The following is a 15,383-nucleotide window of genomic DNA, read 5'->3' on the forward strand; positions in this document are numbered from 1 at the left end:
GTGGTACAATAAACAACAAATGTCGCCCAGGCTGGAGTGCAGTGGTACAATCTCGGCTCGCTGCAACCTCTGCCTCCCTGGTTCAAGCGATTCTCCTGTCTCATCCTCCTGAGTAACTGAGACCACAGGTGTGTGCCACAACACCTGACTAAGTTTTTGCATTTTTAGTAGAGACGAGGTTTCACCATTTTAGCCAGGATGATCTCAGTCTCCTGACCTCGTGATCCACCCACCTTGGTCTCCCAAATTGCTGGGATTACAGGAATGAGCCACCGAGCCCGGCATCAATTATTATTTACTATGCAGAAGCCCTCTTTTCACACCACATTCTGCTCCATCTGTAAATCAATGCATTAATAGATGGACATTCTGCTGTATATAATTAGTCTTTTGTGAATTTGTTTTTTTATGTGTAAGTCCTTTACGGTCTGATTAGTTTGGAGAGAACTTTTAGAAGCCATCATTTGACCTAAAAGCAGAGGGCCAGCTCTGAGATCTGGTGACCCCATACAGTATTCTAGGAGGCTCTGCTTGGCCTTTGTCATCTCTACTTGCAGAAATGCCTCCACTGAAGAGCCACTTATTGTCACCTCAGCTCTAACTAAAGACTAATATGAAAAGTATCATTTGAAAGACAGTATGGCTTCAAGAGCTTGGGGCTTGGGAATCAGAAGTATCTGACTCAAATCCTTGCTGTGCCAATTAAAAACTGGGGGACCTCCTGAATGTTATACCTTTTTTTTTTTTTTTTTGAGACGGAGTTTCACTCTTGTTGCCCAGGCTGGAGTGCAATGGCGCGATCTCGGCTCACCGCAACCTCCGCCTCCTGGGTTCAGGCAATTCTCCTGCCTCAGCCTCCTGAGTAGCTGGGATTACAGGCATGCACCACCATGCCCAGCTAATTTTTTGTATTTTTAGTAGAGACGGGGTTTCACCATGTTGACCAGGATGGTCTCGATCTCTTGACCCCGTGATCCACCCGCCTCGGCCTCCCAAAGTGCTGGGATTACAGGCTTGAGCCACCGCGCCCGGCATGTTATACCTTATGCTCTTTGAGCATCAGTTTTTTTTTTTTTTTCTTTCTTTTCTAAAGTTCAAGGCTGAGTGCAGTGGCTCACGCCTGTAATAACAGAGCTTTGGGAGGCCGAAGCAAGAAAATTGTTTGAGGCCAGGAGTTCAAGACCAGCCTGGGCAACATGGGAGACCCTGTGTCTACAAAAATAATTTTTTTTTTTTTAAGACGGAGTCTTGCTCTGTCACCAGGCTGGAGTGCAGTGGCACAGTCTCGGCTCACTGCAACCTCCGCCTCCTGAGTTCAAGCAATTCTTCCACCTCAGCCTCCTGAGTAGCTGGGACCACAGGCACGTGCCACCACACCCAGCTATTTTTTTTTTTTTTTTTTGTATTTTTAGTAGAGACGGGGTTTCACCGTGTTGGCCAGGATGGTCTCAATCTCTTGACCTGGTGATCCGCCTACCTCGGCCTCCCAAAGTGCTGGGATTACAGGCGTGAGCCACTGCACCCGGCCTACAAAAATAATTTTTAAATTAGCTGGGCATCGTGATGTGCACCTGTAGTCCCAGCTACATGGGAGGCTGAGGCAGGAGGATTGCTTGAACCCTGGAGTTTGAGATTACGGTGAGCCATGATCCTGTCACTGCACTCCAGCCTGGGCAACAGAATGAGATTGCCTCCAAAGAAAATAAAAATAAAGTGGCCGGGTGCCGTGGCTCATGCCCGTAATCCCAGCACTTTAGGAGGCAGAGGCGATGGATCACGAGGTCAAGAGATCGAGACCATCCTGGCCAACATGGTGAAACCCTGTCTCCACTAAAATACAAAAAATTAGCTGGGCGTGGTGGTACGCACCTGTAGTCCCAGCTACTTGGGAGGCTGAGGCAAGGGAATCGCTTGAACCCGGGAGGCAGAAGTTGCAGTGGGCCAAGACCATGCCATTGCACTCCAGCTTGGCAACAGAGAGAGACTGACAAAAAAAAAAAAAAAAGAGGCCAGGTGCAGTGGCTCAGGCCTGTAATCCCAGCACTTTGGGAGGCTGAGGTGGGTGGATCATCTGAGGTCTGGAGTTTGAGACCAGCCTGACCAATATGGGGAAACACTGTCTTTAAAAAAAAAAAAAAATTAAAAATCAAAAAAAAAAAAAAAAGAAAAAGAAAGTGTATAATTGTGATTGAAATTCAATTAGATAAAATTTTTATCTAGAAGAGTGCTGGCACCTATATAGGAACCTAGCAAAAAAAAAAAAAAAAGGATAACTATCATCATCTATAACTCTGAATTTTTCTTTCTTTAGAGATGGGGGTCTTGCTATGTTGCCTAGGCTGGCGTGCAGTGGATATTCACCAGTGTGATCCCACTACTGATCAGCATGAGAGTTTTGACCTGCTCCATTTTCATCTTGGTTTACCCCTCCTTATGCAACCTGGTGGTCCCAGCTCCTGGGAGGTCACCATATTGATGCCAAACTTAGTGCGGATACCCGATCAGGATAGCACATTATGGCCCAGAACTCCTGGACTCAAGCAATCCTTCTGGGCTCACCCTCCCGAGTAGTTGGGACTACAGGCACTCCCCACCACGCCCAGCACCATGACTGATACTAACGCATAGCAGTGTCTTCAACCATTGTTTATTATGGCAGTAAAGATCTATGAGACTCCACATGATAAACTGCTCTTTCAGGGAAAGAAGTCTTCCCTAAAGAACTACTAAACTAGCTGGACAAGGTGGCTCATGCCTGTAATCCCAGCACTTTGGGAGACCGAGGTGGGTGGATCATGAGGTTGGGAGATTGAGACCATCCTGGCTAACACGGTGAAACCCCGTTTCTACTAAAATGCAAAAACACAAAAAGTTAGCCTGGCATGGTGGCACGCGCCTGTAGTCCCAGCTACTCAGGAGGCTGAGGCAGGAGAATTGCTTGAACCTGGGAGGCAGAGGTTGCAGTGAGCCAAGATTGCAGCACTACACTCCAGCCTGAATGACAGAGTGAGATTCTGTCTCAATTATTCATCTAGAGAAAATATTGAAATTGTCTCTGCCTACAAAATACCAGAGCTTCTTAGGGAATCTGAGCCCACTTTGCTAAAAAGTGACATGAAGAATCAGCACCTGATATCAGAAGTATTCTCCAAGGTTCAACTGATGGGGAAGCTCTCCTTGTTCCCAGCTCACTACAACTCCAAGCAGAGAGCCGGTGTATACAGGGATGTCCTGGAGCTTGGGGGTGGGAAAGAAACCAACAGAACCAGCGCCAATCTTTGAGGAGCTCCCAGTCTTGAGGGGGAAGAATAAAGTTCCTGTCCTCAGGGAGACCCCCATCTGATGGCAGAGACGTGGTCCGTACTACTAGGGACTCTCTGGTATGATTGGATAAAAAAGGGACCAAAACAGAATGCTATTTCTGGCCTTTTCTGTTAAGAGGTTCAGAGCCAAATTCAATGGTCGATGCAGGAAGCACTTTATTACACACTCTTAGTATAATAATCTCTTCCCTTTCTTTGTGTGGCTTCTGATTATTATTATTTAGTTTTAACAGTCCTATTGAACACAAGTTTTCATTGTAATCTGCTACATCATCCTCTCTTTTTTAAAGAGTAGAAACAGGCTGTGTGTGGTGGCTCACATCTGCAATTCCAGCACTTTGGGAAACCAAGGTGGGTGAATAGCTTGAGGCCAGGAGTTCGAAACCAGCCTGCTCAACATGGCGAAACCCTGTATCTACTAAAAATACAAAAACTGGCCAGGCGTGGAGGTGCATGCCTCTAGTCCCAGCTACTCAAGAGGCTGAGGCACGAGAATTGCTTGAACCCAGGAGGTGGAGGTTGCAGTGAGCCGAGATCCCGCCACTGCACTTGCCTAGGAGACAGAGTGAGACTCTGCTTCAAAAAATAAATAAACAGTAGGAACATAAATAGCAATACATAAGTAACTATTTTTACTTAAAATTCCAGTACCAGAAAGTTATGAACCATATGCTGAGGATAGTGGGAGTGGGTTGGAGCTCCTTAAGGATCAGACAGTTTTGCTCCAATGACAGCCCACAGGTCAGGGCTGGCTGTAACAGGCTCCTCTGCCCAGGCCTAGATCTACATGTAAGACAAGTACTTATAGCCAGGCACAGTGGCTCACACCCACAATCCCAGCACTTTGGGAGGCCAAGGCAGGCGTATCACGAGGTCAGGAGTTCCAGACCAGCCTGACCAACATGGTGAAACCCCATCTCTACTAAAAATACAAAAATTCGCTGGGCGTGCTGGGAGGTGCCTGTAATCACAGCTACTTGGGAGGCTGAGGCAAGAGAATTGCTTGAACCTGGGGGCAGAGGTTGCAGTGAGCTGAGATCGAACCACTGCACTCCAGCCTGGGCAACAAAGCAAGATTCCATCTCAAATAGTAAAAGAAGACAAGTACTTATTACTCATATTTAAAAGACTTGTTCAAAAGACAAATTCCCAGGGCCCCTTACCAGCCCACTTATGCCTGAATTCCCACGGGGTTGGACCTGAGAAACTACAGGCTTAAACAAGAGCCCTCACATGATTGCCATCATCAGGGAAATGCGCAAACATCAGGCCCAGCTCTTCTCTGAGCATGATGAGAGGACTATCAGAATCAACTATAGGAACTTCATAAAATGCAGATTCCTGAGCTCTCCACCCAGGACCCACTGAATCAGAATTTCTGGGAGGAGGCCCTCGAATATGCATTTTTGCAGGCACTCAAGGTGCCATCTATGGGTTGGATATTTCCTTGCAGACCCTCCTGCAAGGAAAGGGCCAGGTGAGAGCATCTGCTCACAGTAAGCTTTGGGTGGCAGGGTGGAGGGAGGTGATTCAAATCTCTAGCCTTCTTTAGGCAGCCAAGCAGCACAGATCCCTTAATTCTACAGCTCTATGCTGTAGAGTTCTCCCAAGTTTTTACATATGACCTTCCCTCAGAAGCACTGAAGTTCAGACAGAGGGCATCTTACCACCTCCTGGGCCTTTTGCATGGTAAAACCAAAGCTTCTCAAAGGAAGAAGTTTAGGTTCCATATCCCAGTCTCCACTGTCCCGTTGCTCTGTCCCCTCAGCACACTGCATCACAGGGCCAGCCTTTGGAGCAAGTGATCTAAGCCTAGACCAGGCTGCGCAGCTTAAAGGGTGTGAAAATCATGGCTGACCTGGTTCTACTACTGGGATCTGCATATATGACTGTCTCAATTTTAGCCTTAAGTGGAAGACAAGGCAAAGTGCCTAGTGGGGGCAGATCAGTTCTATCAGAAATATATTAATACATAGCAAGGGGTCACTTTTTTTTTTTTTTTAAGACAGGGTGTTGCTCTGTTACCCAGGCTGGAGTGCAGTGGTGCAATCTTGGCTCACTGCAACCTTGATGTTTGGGCTTAATCAATCCTCCTACCTTGGCCTCCCAAGTAGCTGAGACCACAGTTGTGCTCCACCACACCCAGCTAATTTTTTAATTTTTTGTAGACACAGGGTCTTGCTATGTTGCCCAGGCTGGTCTTGAAGCCCTTGCATCAAGTAATCCTCTCGCCTCAGCCTCTCAAGTAGCTGGGACCACAGATGTGTGCCACCACCCAGCTAATTTTAAAATTTGTTATAGAGATGGGGGTCTCCCTTATGTTGCCCAGGCTGGTCTCAAACTCCTGGGCTCAGGGATCCTCCTGCTTTGGCCTCCCAAAGTGCTGGGATTATAGGCATGAGCCACTACATCCATTCAGGATCACATTTTGATTGAGGTAAGTCTTCATTGTTTACTTACCTGTATGTCTTTATCAATCCATTCATCCTCCTACCTATCCAACATTCCAGAAAAATATAGAGCACCTGCCAACACACCAAACACGTTGAGAGAATATGAGTAGGCCTACCTAGCTTCTCTCACATCCTTTTTGACGAGAGATCAGACAATGGCCAAATGCTTCTTGATCCTGTATACACGAGCCCTTCATAGCACTTGTGTGGCTTCTGCCAGGCCTCGGATCCAGTCGGGCTGGAGTGGCGATCACCAGCAGGTCCCTCAGAGTAACGTTATAGCTCTGAGGACTCTGCAGAAGGAGGGAGGGCGCATCCAGCTGCCTCTTCTCACCAGAGCTGTCACGGCGGGAGTAGCACTCCCCAGGCAGGGAGGGGTTTTCTGGAAAGGCAAAGTCATGGGCATCAGTGATTTGTGCTGTTGGATTCAGCGCAAATTCCTGGTGAAGGCCACCTCCCAGCAGGGTCCCATGGTCTATAACTGGCTGACGCTCTTTGAGCCAAAATCAGCCATCACTCCTTTCCTCCAAATAGTTTTTCTTCCCCATTTTTTCATACTTAAAAATCAGTAACTGGTGCAGCCTCAGCTGAATGAGCCTCATGTGAATGAGAACCAGAAAATGTTGAAGAAGGGATTTGGACAGCATTCTGTTTTTATCTTTTTTGTCTTCCCAATCAGACTAGAGACTTCTTAATGTAATGGACTGTGTCTCTACCATCAGACTGGGGTTTCCCTGAGGACAGTGGCTGTCCCCTACCAAAAGACTGGGAGCTCCCCAAAGATTAGGACTAGTTCTATCGATCCCTCTCCCCCTTAAGCTCCTGGCATATCCCTGTCCACACTGGTACTCACGTGACAAGTTAGTCATCCCCAGCTTGGGGTTATAGTGAACTGGGAAGAAGGACAGATTCCCCCTCACTTGAAGCTTGGTGAGTAGCTCGGACATCAAATGCGGCTTCTTCATGTCACTCTTTAGCAAAGTCCAGCTTATGTTCGGACTCCCCAAGAAGCTCTGGGATTTTGTAGGCAGAAAAGGTTTTAACATTTTCTCCTGGATGAACTGTGGAGGGGTCTGCTGCTTCTTGCATTTAAAGGATACCACCCTGTCCGTCTCTGGACCACTGTATTCAGAGCTGGCGGTCACGGCCAGGGTTGGTGGAGACTCTGGGGAGATTGAGACTTTGGTGGTGGATTCTGGGCTAGTTTCTACTGAGGTTAAGTGCTGGAAGAAAAGACAGTTCAAAATGAGACTGTGGAAAGCAAAGGGTTCCTTCCTATGCTTTTTTTTTTTTTTTTTCTTTTTTTTTATTTTTTTTTTTTTGAGACAAGGTCTTGCTACGCTGCACAGGCTGGTGTCAAACTGGGCTCAAGTGATCCTCCTGCCTCAGCCTCCTGAGTAGCTGTGACTGCAAATATATGAGTGCCACCATGCTCAGTTCCCATGCTATTCTTGATTAAAATAAACAGATTAAGAGCTGGGTTCAGCAGCAAGAAAGATTAGGTTAAAATAGTTTCCTCACCATGAATTGGTTAAACACTAAGGCAAGAAGATGGTAGACGACTCTACAGCCTCCTCTAAAAGTCTCTGAACATGAGAGAGATTGTAAACAATAAAGATTGGCAATCAGAACAATAGGTATTATTGTTATTTTTATTATTTGAGACAGGGTCTCATCCTGTCACCCTGGCTGGAGCACAGTGGTGCAATCTCTACCTCCTGGACTCAAGCAATCCTCCCACCTCAGTCTCCCAAGTAGCTGGGACTACAGGCATTCGCCACCACATCCAGCTAATTTTTGTATCTTTTGTAGAGATGGGGTTTTGCCATATTGCCCAGGTTGGTCTCAAACTCCTGGGTTCAAGTGATCTGCCCACCTCAGCCTCCCAAAGTGCTGGGATTACAGGCGTAAGCCACCACTCCTGGCCTAGGTATTATTTTACAGCCATCAGACTGGCAAAAATTAGAAAGTTAGATAAAGCCTGTCCTGTTCCTGTGCAGAGGAACAGGAACCCATGGCTGCTGACAACTAGGCTGTTATAGCCATTCTGAACCATCTAGAAATGCTCGGCAAAGTAAAATTACAAACACTTTGTGGCTTAGCAATTCTTCTGCTAGGTATATATACTTCATATGTTATTAGACAGCTCTTGAAAAATACATATACTGTGGCCGGTCATGGTGGCTCATATCTGTAATCCCAGCACTTTGGGAGGCTCAGGCGGGTAGATCACTTGACCTTAGGAGTTTGAGACCAGCCTGGGAAACATGGTGAAACCCTATCTCAACCAAAAATTAGCTAGGCATGGTGGTGTGCACCTGTGGTCCCAGCTACTTGGGAGGCTGAGGTGAGAGATTCACTTGAGCCTGGGAGATGGAGGTTATAGTGAACCAAGATGGTGCCACTGCACTCCAACCTGAGTGACAGAGTGAGACTCTGTCTGAAAAAAGAAAAAAAAATACACCAGTCTTCACAGCAGCATTATTCACAATATCTAAAAAGTAGAAACACTAAATGTTCACCAACAGATGAATGGATAAACAAAATGGTATAAACAACATATATATATGGTATAAACTATATATATGTGTGTATATGTATATATGTATATATACATATATACATATATGTATATACATGGTGTATATATATACACATATGTATACATTATATATATGGTGTGTATATATACATATATAATGTGTATGTATATATACATGGTGTATATATATATATATATGTATACATATATGGTGTGTATATATACATAATATGAATAATATTCCATGGTGTGTATATGTGTTATATATATACATATACACGCCATGGAATATTATTCAGTCTTCAAAAGGAAGGAGATTCTGACACATGCTGTAACATGAATGAACCTTGAAAACATTATGCTAAGTGAAATAAGCCAGACACAAAAGTAAAAATATTATATGATTCCACTTATATGAGGTACCTAGAGTAGTCAAATTAATAGAGGCAGAAAGTAGAATAGGGGTTTCCAGGGGCTGAGGGGAGGGGAGAATGAAGAGTTATGTTTAGTGGGCACAGATTTTCTGTTTAGGGTGATAGAAAAGTTCTGGAAATGGATCGTGGCTATAGCTGCATAAATGTGCATCTGTCCTAATGACAGTGAAATGTACACTTGAAAATAATTAAAATGGTAAGTTTTACATTATGTATATTTTATGATAATAAAAAACATACAGAGGGATGTTCACTGCTGCATTATTTATAGTGGGGGAGAAGCAAAGGCAACCTGTATGTCCCTACCTTGGAGAGCTGATAAGGTGAAATGGTAGCTGAAACCTAGTCCTGAGGCCAGGCGAAGTGGTTCACGCCTGTAATCCCAGGACTTTGGGAGGCCGAGGCAGGTGGATCCCTGAGGTCAGAAGTTCGAGACCAGCCTGGCCAACATGGTGAAACCCCATCTCTACTAAAAACACAAAAATTAGCCAGGCGTAGTGGCAGACGCCTGTAATGCCAGCTACTTGGGAGGCTGAGGCAGGAGAATCACTTGAACCTGGGAGGCAGAGGTTGCAGTGACTTGAAATCGCACTATTGCACTCCACCCTGGACAACAAGAATAAAACTCTGTCTAAAAAACCAAAAAAACAAACAAATAAAAAACCCCTAATCTTAGAAAAAAAGAAAAAAAGAAGAAGAAGAAACTGCACTTGATGAGATGTGTAGCACTGCAGCTTTTTGTCCAAGGACACCCACAATCCACAAGGCATGGGCAGCAGAAAGCCACAGCCTTACTGGCTAGAGGTAAAGTTTGAAGCAGTCAGAGAAGCCAGAGAGACAGAGCGTAAATTGTGAAAGTGTGAAATCCTTTCATGTGCAGTTTGGCATGACAAATAAACTACACATGCAGGGGGGTATGGAACAGGGAGGAAAGGATTTCAGGGGACCCAATAAAAAATAGCACTGGAGGCCGGGCGCGGTGGCTCACGCCTGTAATCCCAGTACTTTGGGAGGCCGAGGCGGGTAGATCACGAGGTCAAGAGATCGAGACCATCCTGGTCAACATGGTGAAACCTCGTCTCTACTAAAAATACAAAAAATCAGCTGGGCATGGTGGCACATGCCTGTAATCCCAGCTACTCAGGAGGCTGAGGCAGGAGAATTGCCTGAATCCAGGAGGCGGAGGTTGCGGTGAGCCGAGATTGCGCCATTGCACTCCAGCCTGGGTAACAAGAGCGAAACTCTGTCTCAAAAAAAAAAAAAAAAAAATAGCACTGGAAGCTGAAATAATAATGTTTCAATGCCTGCTCACCACAGTAAATTTAGAATTTGAAGTTAATGGATTGCTCAAATAAAAGTCACTCTTTAGGCTGGGCAAGGTTGTTCACGTCTGTAATCCCAACTATCTCAGAGGTAGAGGTGAAAGGATCCCTTGAGGCCAGGAGTTTGAGACCAGCCTAAGCAACACAGCAAGAGCTTCATCTCTCAAATAATTGTTTAAAAATTAGCTGGCTGGGTGCAGTGGTTCACACCTGTAATCCCAGCACTTTGGGAGGCCGAGGCAGGTGGATCACCTTAGGTCAGGAGTTCGAGACCAGCTTGACCAACATGGTGAAACCATGTCTCTACTAAAAAAATACAAAAATTAGCCAGGTGTGGTGGTGCATGCCTGTAATCCCAGCTACTCAGGAGGCTGAAGCAGGAAAAGCACTTGAACTCGAGAAGTGGAAGTTGCCGTAGCTGAGATTGCGCCACTGAACTCCAGCCTGGGCAACAAAGCGAGACTCCATCTCAAAACAAAACAAAACACCCCACCAGATATGCAAAATAATAATAATCATCATCATCATCATCATCCACACTCAAGAGAACAAAAAGTAGTTAATACTCTAAGACCAGCTGCGCGCAGTGACTTACACCTATAATCCCAGCACTTTGAGAGGCCAAGGCAGGTGAATTACTTGAGGCCAGGAGTTCCAGACCAGCCTGCAACATAGCAAGACCCCATTACTTACAAAATTAAAAGAATAAATAAATAAATATAAAGAAATAAAATACTTGAGATGACCCAAATGTTGCTTTATTAGCAGACAAGGACTTTAGCAAGCATTATAAATATGGCCAAATAATTTAAAAAATATAGGCATGCAAAATTCAAAAGTTGGGAATCTAAGCAGAAAAACAGCAACTATAAAAAAGAACACCAGCCTGTGCAACATGGTGAAGCCTCATCTCTACAAAAACTACAAAGATTAGCCAAGCATGGTGTCAGGCACAGGTGTCCCAGCTACTTGGGAGGCTGAAGCAAGAGGATTGCCTGAGCCCAGAAGGTTGAGGCTGCAGTAAGCCGTAATTGTGCCACCGCACTCCAGCCTGGGTGATACGGTGAGACACTGCCTCAAAAAAATAAATAAAAAGAACTGAGTAGCATTTCCATAGGGCTTAAAGGTATAATAATTGAAATAAAAAGTTCACTGGATGGGTTTAATAGCAGACAAAAGAGTCAGCAAGTTTGAATATAGAGCAATAAAAATTATTCAATCTGAAAACAAAAGAGAAACAAGATTAAAGAAAAATAAGTAGAATCTAAGAAGTCTCTGAGACAATATTCTGTGACTTAACATATATGTTATTGAAGGTCCAGAAGATAAGAGAAACGAAATAAGGCAGCAAAAGATTTTGAATAATGGCAATAAATTTCTCAAATTTAGGCCGGGCGTGGTGGCTCACGCCTATAATCCCAGCACTTTGGGAGGCCGAGGCGGGTGGATCACGAGGTCAAGAGACCGAGACCATCCTGGTCAATATGGTGAAACCCTGTCTCTACTAAAAATGCAAAAATTAGCTGGGCGTGGTGGCGTGTGCCTGTGGTCCCAGCTACTCAGGAGGCTGAGGCAGGAGAATTGCTTGAACCCAGGAGGCGGAGGTTGCGGTGAGCTGAGATAGCGCCATTGTACTCCAGCCTGGGTAACAAGAGCAAAACTCTGTCTCAAAAAACCAAAAACAAACAAACAAATTTCTCAAATTTGGTGAAAGCCATCAACATCAAAAGTGGGTGAAGTATTATGAACAGACACTTTTCAAAAAAGGACATATATGAAGCCAACAAACATATGAAAAAATGCTCATCATCACTGGTCATTAGAGAAATGCAAATCAAAACCACACTGAGATATCATCTTACGCCAGTTAGAATGGCAATCATTAAAAAATCAGGAGACAACAGATGCTGGAGAGGATGTGGAGAAATAGGAACACTCTTACACAGTTGGTGGGAGTGTAAATTAGTTCAACCATTGTGGAAGACTGTGTGGCGATTTCTCAAGGATCTAGAAATAGAAATTCCATTTGACCCAGCCATCCCACTACTGGGTATATACCCAAAGAACTATAAAATCATTCTACTATAAACACACAGGCACATGTATGTTCATTGCAGCCCTGTGTACAATAGCAAAGACCTGGTACCAACCCAAATGCCCATCCATGATAGACTGGACAAAGAAAATGTGGTACATATACACCATGGAATACTATGCAGCCATAAAAAACAATGAGCTTGTGTCCTTTGTAGGGACTTGGATGAATCTGGAAACCATCATTCTCAGCAAACTGACCCAAGAACAGAAAGCCAAGTACCACATGTTCTCACTCATAGGTGGGTGTTCAACAACAAGAACACGTGGACTCAGGGAGAGGAGCATCACACACAGGGGACAGTTGGTGGGGGTAGGGGAGAGATAACGGGGGGTGGAGGGGGGGTGGAGAGGGAGGGGAGGGTGGGAAGGGATAACATGGGGAGAAATGCCAGATATAGTATGCACCTAAAGTAAAATAAATAAATAAATAAAGCAATAGAGGAATTGAGACTAACAAATACCCAATTTTTAATTAACCCAAAAGCAGGCAGAAAAGGGAGAATGTAGGATAAAAAGCAAAAGCAGAAGGGATGAATAGAAAACAATTAGCATTACAGCTTGAAACCCAATAAATTGTATTAATAGTACTATTAAATGGAAATTAGGCCAGGTGCAGTGGCTCACACTTGTAATCCTAGCACTTTGGGAGGCCTAGGTGGGAGGACGGCTTGAGCCCAGGAGTTAGAGACCAGCCTGGGAAATAAAGCCATATCTAATCTACAAGAAAACAAAAAATTGGGCCGGGCGCAGTGGCTCACGCCTGTAATCCCAGCACTTTGGGAGGCCAAGGCGGGTGGATCACAAGGTCAAGAGATCGAGACCATCCTGGTCAACATGGTGAAACCCCGTCTCTACTAAAAATACAAAAAATCAGCTGCGCATGGTGGCACGTGCCTGTAATCCCAGCTACTCAGGAGGCTGAGGCAGGAGAATTGCCTGAACCCAGGAGGCGGAGGCTGCGGTGAGCCGAGATCACGCCATTGCACTCCAGCCTGGGTAACAAGAATGAAACTCCGTCTCAAAAAAAAAGAAAACAAAAAATTAGCTAGTTGTGGTGACACACGCCTGTAGTTCCAGCGACTCAGGAGACTAATGTGGAAGAACTGCTTGAGTCTAGGAGTTTGAGGCTGCAGTGAGCCATGATGGTGCCCTGAATTCCACACTGATGACTGAGCAAGACAGTGTCTCAACAAAAAGAAATAAGTAAATGGAAATGGAGTAAACACTCCAATAAAAGGGCAGAGGTTTTCACACTAGATAAGAAAGTAAGACCCTGTTACATCTGTCTTAAAAGACGCCCTTTTAATACCCAACAATTGCAGAATATGCATTATTTTCAAGTGCACGTGCAACATTTACCAAGATAACTCATTTGCTGGGCCATAAAACAAATCTTGATTAACTTTTATTTTATTTTATTTTACTTTATTTTTATTTAGTTTTCTAGAGACAGGGGCTTTCTCTATTGCCCAGGCTGGAGTGCAGTGACACAACCATAGGTCACTGCAGCTCAGCTTCCTGGGCTCACTTGCTCCTTCCACCTCAGCCTCCCAAATAGCTAGGACCACAGGCATCTGCCATCTCACCTGGCCTGATAAATTTTAAAAGACTGAAATTTTACAAAGTACGTACACTAACCACAAAGGAGTTCAATTAGAAACTAACAACAATAAGATATCTACATTTGGTCTAAGCCAAAATGCCAAGAAGTGATCACAATAAGGTATCTAGAAAATCCTCAAAAATGTAAAAATTAAACAATATACTTCTAGATAACCCATGGATCAAAAATTAAATCATAAGGGAAATTAGAAAGCATTTCAAACCAAGTAATAAGTATGCAACATATAAAAATGTGTGGTATGCAAACAAATTAGGGTTTACAGAGAAATTTGTAGTGCTAAATGCATATTAGAAAGGAAGACAGCCTGAAAATAATCTAAATTTCCACTTTAAGAGGCTAGAAAATGGTGATCAAATTAAACTACAGTTATTAGAAAAAAGGAAATGATACAGATAATACTGGAAATCAATGAAATAGAAAACAGCCAAGTGTGGTAGTGTGTGCCTATAGTTCCAGTTATCAAAGAGACTGAGGCAGGAGGATTGCTTAAGCGCAGGAATTCAAGATCAGCCTGAACAACGTAGCAAGACCTCAGGTCTAAAAAAAAAAAAATTTTTTTTTCTTTGAGATGGAGTCTCACTCTGTCTCCCAGGCTGAAGTGCAATGGTAAGATCTCAGGTCACGGCAATCTCCTCCTCCAGGGTTCAAATGATTCTCATGCCTCGGCCTCTTGAGTAGCTCGAATTACAGGCACACGCCACCATACCCAGCTAATTTTTGTATTTTTCATAGAGACAGGGTTTACCATGATGTCCAGGCTGGTCTTGAACTCCTGACCTCAAGTGATCTGTCCACCTTGGCCTCCCAAAGTGCTGGGATTACACATGTGAGCCACTGCACCCAGTCAAAATTTTTTTAATTAAAAAAAAAATTGGGCTGGGCGTGGTGGCTCATGCCTGTAATCTCAGCATTTTGGGAGGCTGAGGTGGGTGGATCACCTGAGGTCAGGAATTCAAGACCAGCTTGGCCAACATGGTGAAACCCTGTCTTTAAAAGAAAAAAATTGGCTGGGCATGGTGGCTAATGCTATAATCCTAGTACTTTGGGAGGCTGAGGCAGGAGGATTGCTTGAGCTGAGGAGTTTGACAAGCCTGGGCAACATGATGAGATCCTGTCTCTATCAAAAAAGAAAAAAGAAAAGAAAAGAAAATCAGCCAGGTGTGGTGGTGCACACCTGTAGTTCCAGCTGCTCAGGAGGCTTGGGAGGGCGGCTCACTTGAGCCCAGGAGATGGAGGCTGCCATGAGGTAAGATTGTGCCACTACAGCACAGCCTGAGCCACAGGGCCAGAGTCTCAAAATAAAAAAGAAAAGAAAAAAAAAAAACCCGATAAACCTGTAGTAAGACAGATCAAGATAAAGAAACAGGAAGCACAAATTACTTTTACCAACCATCAGATTGGCTATCACTAAAGATGCTGCAGATATCAAAAGGACAACAAGGCTGGGTGCAGTGGCTCATGTCCGTAATTCCAGTACTTTGGAAAGCGGAGAAGGAGGACAGCTTGAGGCCAGAAGTTTCAGACCAGCCTGGGCAACACAGCGAAACCCTGTCTTTACAAAAAAATTTTTTTAAAAAATTAGCTGGGT

At 44.5% G+C, this 15,383-nt stretch overlaps 1 protein-coding gene across 1 annotated transcript in view; it reads right to left on the reverse strand.

The window, feature by feature from the left end:
• TTLL6 (tubulin tyrosine ligase like 6) overlaps positions 1 to 15,383 on the reverse strand; it is a 39,041-nt gene that overhangs the window by 2,312 nt on the left and 21,346 nt on the right. The window contains exons 11-12 of the mRNA XM_032279902.1: positions 6,630 to 6,999; positions 5,893 to 6,158 (exon numbers count right to left, since the gene is read on the reverse strand). Coding sequence (XP_032135793.1) covers positions 5,893 to 6,158; positions 6,630 to 6,999 — 636 coding nt within the window. The remainder of the gene's footprint in view (positions 1 to 5,892; positions 6,159 to 6,629; positions 7,000 to 15,383) is intronic.

Source organism: Sapajus apella, unplaced genomic scaffold, assembly GCF_009761245.1.
Source record: "Sapajus apella isolate SASKATOON/1434 unplaced genomic scaffold, GSC_monkey_1.0 scaffold12, whole genome shotgun sequence".
NCBI lineage: Eukaryota > Metazoa > Chordata > Mammalia > Primates > Cebidae > Sapajus > Sapajus apella.